The sequence below is a fragment of the Stegastes partitus genome, unplaced genomic scaffold (genome assembly GCF_000690725.1).
Source record: "Stegastes partitus isolate 25-593 unplaced genomic scaffold, Stegastes_partitus-1.0.2 Scaffold497, whole genome shotgun sequence".
Classification (NCBI taxonomy): domain Eukaryota; kingdom Metazoa; phylum Chordata; class Actinopteri; family Pomacentridae; genus Stegastes; species Stegastes partitus.
In genome coordinates, this window is record NW_007578228.1 from 171505 (window position 1) to 179282 (window position 7778).

The window sequence follows — 7778 nt, forward strand, 5'->3', positions numbered from 1 at the left end:
AAATTTAATTTCTATTTAACGCGACCTTCCTGCCCTCTAAAAACTCTGGTGAATATTTCACATCTAATTTCTTTTTTCACACACACAATAAAGCCATTAAAGCCATAACTAACACACATGCCAGGGCCAGTGTGTGTGTGGCTGGAGTTTGACCAGCAGGCTCCAAAACATGTAAACACCAGGCTGCGTGTTATCGCAAAATCTCGCGAGATCAAGTGACACGGAACGCGAGAGCTCCAAGTGTCAGCAGCGTGACCAAAGGTGAACTCTGCAGCTCTTATAAACGGCGGATTAATGAGTGAGCGGTCGGTAACGGGACCCTGCGGCCGCCTTACACCGACGCGCTCCCTGCTGTCCTGCATGTGAGAAGTTTGCTCATCAGCTGCAGGGCTTCTGCATTTCGTAACTGACCTACTTTAAGTTGAAACAAAACCAAAACAAGGCAGTTGAGCAGTAAGCAGACTGCTCGCACCGGCTTCAGCGGAGCGTCCACCCCCCCCTCCCACCGTGCGAGCCGGTAAACACCTGCACAGGTATCAGAAGTCACCGGGGCTGCAGCAGCACCAGCAGCGGCGACCATGGCTGGAGGAGTGGAGCTCGGCTCGGTGTCCACGGGCTTCCGGAGCATTTTCTTCATGCTCACGCCCAATGAATCATCCTTTGAGAAGGTGGAGGATGTGCCTCAGTATGTGGAGCAGGTGGGTGCAGCCTCGTTCACGTCTGATGCAGGTGATGCTTGTGATGTAGAGCTGAAACCAGCCAGCTGCCTGTGACCTCCAGTGACCTTTACTGTCAGGCAGAGGTGGAGGAATGAGACAACATAAAGGGTTCAATCTGCAGTGTGCATGAAAATAGTGAAGTAGAGCTGCAGCAGTTGGGTAATTATTTCATTTTCATTAAATATTCAGTTTTTTTTTGCCTATTGTGAGACAAACATGCCAAATATTTACCATTTAAACCCTCCCAGTGTGAAGATTTGTTGTTTTTCTGCAACATAAATGACACCAAACTGAATGTCTTTGAGTTTAATACTCTCGGTTGCATAAAACTAGCAGTTTGGAATCATCATCTAAAGCTACAGCAGTAGTTTCAGACATTTTGCAGACGGAGCGACGTAAACATTAAACGGCAGGTTAATTGATAATCAGAGTAACTGACTGACTCATTGTGAATTTCATTGTCCTTTAACAGCATGAAAAGGAAAATCTAGCAAAATACAAGTTGTGTAACCAACAAAAGTGGGTAGTGTTCATTGTAATCACAGGTTAATTGATGTTTTCGCTTGTTTTGTGTGACTAGATTCAAGATTGAAGAGTTTTAGTTGCTCAGTGCAGTGAAATGCAAAGTGGCTGCTCTCAAGGCTGTGCAATAACAATAAGGCAGCATAACAAGAAAAATTCTTTTAAAAACAATAGAAAGTTGGAAAAAGTAAATTTGTTGTCAGTAATAAGTTATAAAGCGATGGAGATGTTGATGCTAAAATGTCCAAAAATCCAAATAATATTGAGTTTAAGCAGGAAAACAAGCAAATCTTCACACTGCTGATCCTCAAACAGGTGAAGTTTTGCTGCTTAAAGGATTTTTGGCTGATTGTATTTTTCTACTTGCAGATGAGCTAAATGTTTACATGCATGGTGTTGTTACGCAATCAATCCATAAAGGGCTTTCTATTAGGCTTGATGTTTTGGAGATCCCAAAACCTTAATGTTTAAAGTTGGTTAGCCGGAGCGTTGCTATGCGCCGGTGGCAGCTGCGGCTGGAGGCATTGTGTTTTTTGGCTTGTCTCATGCGCGCAACTCATGCTCAGGAACGCAATATGTCAGGAACGCCTGCAGGAAGTGTTTTCAGATTTGGCACAAATGTTTGTTTGTGCTCGCGGATGAGCTGATGTCGCTTTCGGTGGTCAGATGTTGAGACGGTTGTGGATTCACACAACACGCTTTTGTTCAAACACGAATTATGACAATATTTCACCAAAACGCCTGAAAGGATGAAATGATGAAGTGATGACATTTTATAACCAAAAGGTCAGCCGTTATCCAACAGCACGACGCAGGAAGAAAGGAGGAGATTGTGAGGAGAGTTGGTGTAGCTAGTATTCGGTGAAGCTGTGCTGTTTGTTCTTGAGTTGAAGCATCCATGCGAAAGAATTCGTAGCTTCTTTGCAGCAACATGAATATTTAAAGCATCGTCTGCTGTCACGGCTACGACTTTGTCAAACATGAACACATACGAGGAGCTGTTTTTTTTGTTGTTTCTGTCAGTGAGCTTCCACACTTCAAAGTCCTTGTTGCTTTTATTATACGGAGAGGAATGGATGCAAGTCTATTGGTTGGTGGAGATGCAAGAATATGTCACATGTGAACATGCAGCAAGACGGGTAGACTCATACAGTAGACTCATTTCACACACAAACATCCATTATCTGTACTCCGCTTAATCCTCATTAGGATCACGGGCTGACTCAGGGTGAAGGCAGGTTCACCTGGACAGGTAACCAGTCTATCACAGGGCTACACTTAGAGACAGACAACCAAGCACACTCACATTCACACCTACGGACAATTTAGAATCACCAATTATCCTCAACATGTTTCTGGACTGTGGGAGGAAGCCGGAGAACCCGGAGAGAACCCACGCTGCACGGGGAGAACATGGAGACTCCACGCAGAAAGATCCCAGGTGTCCTCAACCGGCGACCTTCTAGCTGCGAGGCGACGGTGCTAACCACTGAGCCACCTTGAATTAAAAGAAAAGCAAAACTTTAACTTCTCCCGGTGGAATGAGGAATGTGCGTCACTACAGTTCATTCCAGTGGTGCCGTGCATTCCTGCACAGACTAAATCTATGAACTTAATTACTTCTGCTTAATGCACAGTTTACCAACAGGCGTGTTTTTTTTATTTTTTCTGCTCCTCGCTGTCACTTTACAGCGTCTCAATTGCCTTTTATTGTGGCGAGTGTCTGGTGCAGGTTTACCAGCACATGTTTGTTATGAACTTTTATAGGCACATGAGGGGAGGAGAACAATTACCCCCACAGCAGGCGTCCTTATAATCCACTACAAAATGTGATTAAGCAAATTTGTTGTTGCTGCAGGGCTCGATGGCGATAAAAGTTTGCATGGGTGTGCCCGGCCGGCGCGGTGACTCAGCGTTGTTTACGGCGCGTGACGTGTCATTAATTATTCCTCGCAATTGTTTTTCTGTGATCCCAGCGGGCCAGATTAATTAGATAAAAGCAAAACACAATCCTCTAATTTCGAGAGTTGTTTGAAATTACGGGCTTTGCGGGTTGTTGGCAGGTCTCTGTTATTTGGTGATTCGAATGCAAACACAATATTTCTCAGACAGCGGTGATAAAAGCGTATTGTCAGGCTGCATGTTTTCAGCCAGCATCAGTCATCCGTGACCTTATTAAAGGGCTGTTTGGGGAAAACGCAGACATCTGGTCCACAAATGTCAAGTTGAAGTTGAAGGTTGAATTTAGAAGAAAACAAAATAGAATTATTAGACACCACAACAAACAGTCTGCACAAGCTCCAAGTATGCTGCTTTAGAAAATAGTTTCACTTTAATGTGTTTTATTTGTTGTACATGAAAAGACATTTTCACTGCACGCGAGATGAAAAAGAAAAATCTCTAAATGAAACAGAAATGTAGGAGGAGAGGCAGCGGCCGGAGATGCATGTGTTAAAAAGAAAAGAAAAATAAAGAAGCATTTTTTTTTCCTCTTAGTCTTCTTTTTTCTTTTGGTTGCACAGCATGAGAATCAGCTTGCCCTGCTGAATAATTCTGTCCCGAGCTGTCAAGAACTCAGAGGCTGCAGAGGTAAAACTATCTGCAAGACAGGGGAGAGAAAAAAGGAGGGAAGGTTTTAGGCCGGCGTCCAGAATGATAATCTCTCTCTCAGCGGGTCTGGAGGAGGTCTGGAGGAGGTCTGCCTGCGCTGCGAGCCCATTTGTTAGCTGCAGCGCCGCAGTCGGCTGCCAGATGTTGGAGCGTTGCGTGTGATCGCGGGTCCCTGGTGGCGCTCTCGCCTCTGCCGGTGCACACACACACACTCACATCACACACCTGCATGCTAAAGTGGAATCATTCACATGGGGATATGCACATGCATGCACACTCACTCTCACTTCTGTCCACACACACACACACTTCCTCCCTCCCCACCTGCAGATGTGCTCCTCTGTGGTCCCGTCACGCCCTTCATTCCTCGCTCTCACCGAGGCCATGTGTCCCCCCGGTTACGACTGCAGCCACTCGGTGGACGTGAAGCCGAGCAGCAGGGCCCACACGCTGCTCCAGTCACAGTGGTGACCCGCTCGCTAACCCCGTCCCTCACTAATTTGTTCCATGTTTGACAGACCCATTAAGAGGTTATTACATGTTTCCAGAAACGTTAGAAATAAAGGCCTGTCACTGACTGTTTGGTTTGCGCTCGCCATTTGTTTTGTCATAAGTAGTTAGTGCATGTCATCTATTCTTTGGCTTTTTTTTTTTTTTTGTTGTGGTTGCTGCTGGAAACACAGAATGTTCTTCTTCAAAAACAGGATTTATTTTTCTTTTAAGCCTTCATGAGACTAAAGTTTACTCATGCTGGTAGAACGCAGCGTTTTCCTGCCACGTGCTGCCTCAGAATACGCTCAGAGATCAATACTTTGACTTAAACTAAGTTACTGCTGTTGTTGTGCTCACTTTGAAATGGAGCCTCAGGACTTGTTAATTTGCAGCTTTCAACTTTGCATTCTTGTCAGATGAGTGAAAGTTGGAGCTCTTCCAAGCACAACTTTACAGTTGAGCCTTTTTAAAACTTGCTAAAAAGGTCGTATTGATTTCAAAGATGGAGAATTTCAAAAGCAAAGAAAGTTTGGTGACCAACAACAAAGAGGGACTTCTGATTAAAATCTGATTTAACTAATTATGGCTCCAGCTATTGAGGGTAACAGACTAACTAGCTTAGCATTACAAAGATAACCTTGCATGACTGTATTTTATCTGCAGCTGTATTGTTTTTATTGGTGATTAATCAGTCTGCTTATTTCCTCTGTTATTAAATTACTCGTTTATTTGGTCATTATTAAAATCACAGGTAATGTTTTCCTGACTAATATAACATCATAAAATTTTATAGTAAAGAAACCAGAGAATATTAAAACTTTGGCCAATAACCAATTAGTCGATTAGCCGTCATCCAGTAAATTAATTGCCAACTGTGTCTGCAGCCCTGATTTTATCATCAAGACTGCACAGTTTCCTAAAATAGCCTCTTTGACGCTTTGTTTGATTCCGCCTGGCTCCGGTGTAATAATAATAAAATGAAAATGTGCTGTTTGTTAGCGCCGATGTTTAATTCATCCACTGAGATCGTTTCTGCCCCCGCCGCTGCTCCGCTCAGACAAATGTTTGCGCTCCCCGATCTGCCAATTTATTGTGGCTTTAGACCCGTTGCCCCAGGCTCGTACCGTGAGACAAACATCACGGATCACAAGACATGAAAGTCCTCTGAGCTTTTAGCTCATCTGCCAAAACAAATAGTCAAGTTCAACACAACTGGTAAAAGCAACAGTGGACTTAAAACTGTCTTGTTTTGACAGTATTGGACAGTGCTGAATCATGATTTTGTGTTTGTATTTGTGTGTGTGTGTGTGTGTGTGTGCAGGCCACTCCTTTCTTTATAGTACTGATGGTGTTGGAGCTGGTGGTGGGCGTGCTGAAGACGGGGGCCCCGGTGGTCACCATCAGCGATGGACTCACCTCCGTATCTGCTGGAATGATCTCCAGACTCCCGACGTGAGTGTTCAGGCAGTCGGATTTTACTGTAAACGGGGTCGCAGTGTGTGCAGAAAAATAAATGCTGCTTGACTTTTGTTTCTTTACTATGATGCTGCATAATTGTTTCTTGAATAAAAATATGGCACCTGTGTGATTCTTGCAGATCAGATGTTTTAGTTGGTTGCTGTAATGCAATGTATGTTACTCAGTAGGTGCAGAGAGAGCACAGAAGTCAGAAGATGTTATAGTTCGTCCCTCTTACTTTCATTATTTAAATAATTGGATTACTAACATCTCCCTGAACATTATCGAGCCACCGTACCCCAGATAGCTGCACTGAGGGGAGACTAGAGGCTTCTCTGTGCACAGCCTAGTCAGCGCTCGCTGTAGTTTGGGGAACGTTGGTGTTTTTCCATAAACAGATGTTCAGCAAGCGAGACATGTTGAGCACAGTTTTATTTCTATTATGAAGATGCTCTGAATGCAGGTGAAGAAGAACCTTATTCTAGGCTTTTTTCACTACATGTGCTGCATTTTCTTTCTCGATAGCCACATCACTACATCGTTATGTATTCTGTGGAAATGACTGAAATGGAGAACAGTACAAAAGTTAAACAGGATAGACAGCGTAGCTCTGTTTGATCCTCTGTCTTGATATATAAAGAAGGCAGACAGGTGTTGTGCAACATTCCTTTAGTTTTCCTTAAATGTTTGACTCTCCAGAAGAAATTTACAAATGAAACAGGATCAAGTCTTCCTGCTGTGATGTTTGGACGTGCAGCATGAGGTGACCAGATGACCGTCATGCACCGTGGACTGCATCTGGAACATGAGCTGCATTCTGTACCTACATGAGCACACTGTAGACTAACACAGAGCTTTGGTTGCCCATCAGGCTGCTGATGAGAAGCTGCGAGCTGTCTGCGTACCTGTATGTGTGGAACCACTACCACCTGGTGGAGCTGCCCTGGGACTCTGCATGGACCTGGTGGCTCACCTTCCTGGGGGTGGACTTCTGCTACTACTGGCTCCATCGCTTCGCTCACGGTACCAACAGGACTCTAACACTGATGCCCATAGCTGATAGGGATTCTAAATCATTAGGTGTAGATTAGAAATGTCCCGATCAAGTTTTCATGCCTTTAATGTTATCCGAGTTCATATTTTTAATCCAGATGTTTTCCAAGTAAAACCCACTTCACGTATGTTAGAGTTTAATAAAATCAATCCAGGGCACATGCTTGACAAGTGCAAAGCTCTGCAATGCGTTAAGAAATAACTGCATTTCTGCATGCAAGCTGCTGCTTAATGGTGCATACATGGTTGACAACAGACAACAAAGCTTGTTGTGAAGCTCCAGTAAGAAATGCAGTGTTGACAGGGTGGGTGTGCTGTTGCTCCACAAGCTGTGAACCACATGGATGTTTTATCTACATGCATGCCTGAGCATGTATTGTCCATCTGCTGTCCTACCTGGCTGTGCCTCCAGGTGAAGCCTTTTACTGTTTTATCATGTAGTGACCTGAGGAGGCGGTCGCTTGGACTACAGGCAGGTCTGTGTTGGCAGGCAGAGAGCATTATGGGGTGTAGCTGACAATGAGCCACCATGACAAAGACTTCTGTGACACTTAATGGCCTCGAGCCAGAGCTCATGTGTTTCAGACAAGCTGGGATCGATGTAAACAGGATTCCTATGTCCCAGTGACATATGTAACTGATGTAACAGAGCTCATTTTGAGGCCCATTTTATGTTGTTGCCATGGTGATGGCGGCACGCATAGATCCAGCGCCCCCTTCAGGCGACAAAGAGAGTGAACGTTTTGAGTGTCTTGTCTATCCCAGACGTTCATTCTGCAAAACTTGCGGCCGGGAGACTTTGCTGGTCATCAGGACAGTGAACGGCGCTGGAACTGTGGCGATCAGTTGTGATGTGGACAAACTACACCAACACGGAGTCCGATCAGAGACCCGCTGGCAGTTACCCGAGAGAGAAGGAAACGG

The 7778-nt window shown here is 44.6% G+C and overlaps 1 protein-coding gene across 1 annotated transcript in view; it reads left to right on the top strand.

Annotated features, from left to right (window-relative positions):
- The first annotated feature begins 452 nt into the window (after window positions 1-452).
- agmo (alkylglycerol monooxygenase) overlaps window positions 453-7778 on the top strand; it is a 72982-nt gene continuing 65656 nt past the window's right edge. The window contains exons 1-3 of the mRNA XM_008287364.1: window positions 453-698; window positions 5665-5795; window positions 6673-6824. Coding sequence (XP_008285586.1) covers window positions 579-698; window positions 5665-5795; window positions 6673-6824 — 403 coding nt within the window. The 5' untranslated portion in view covers window positions 453-578. The remainder of the gene's footprint in view (window positions 699-5664; window positions 5796-6672; window positions 6825-7778) is intronic.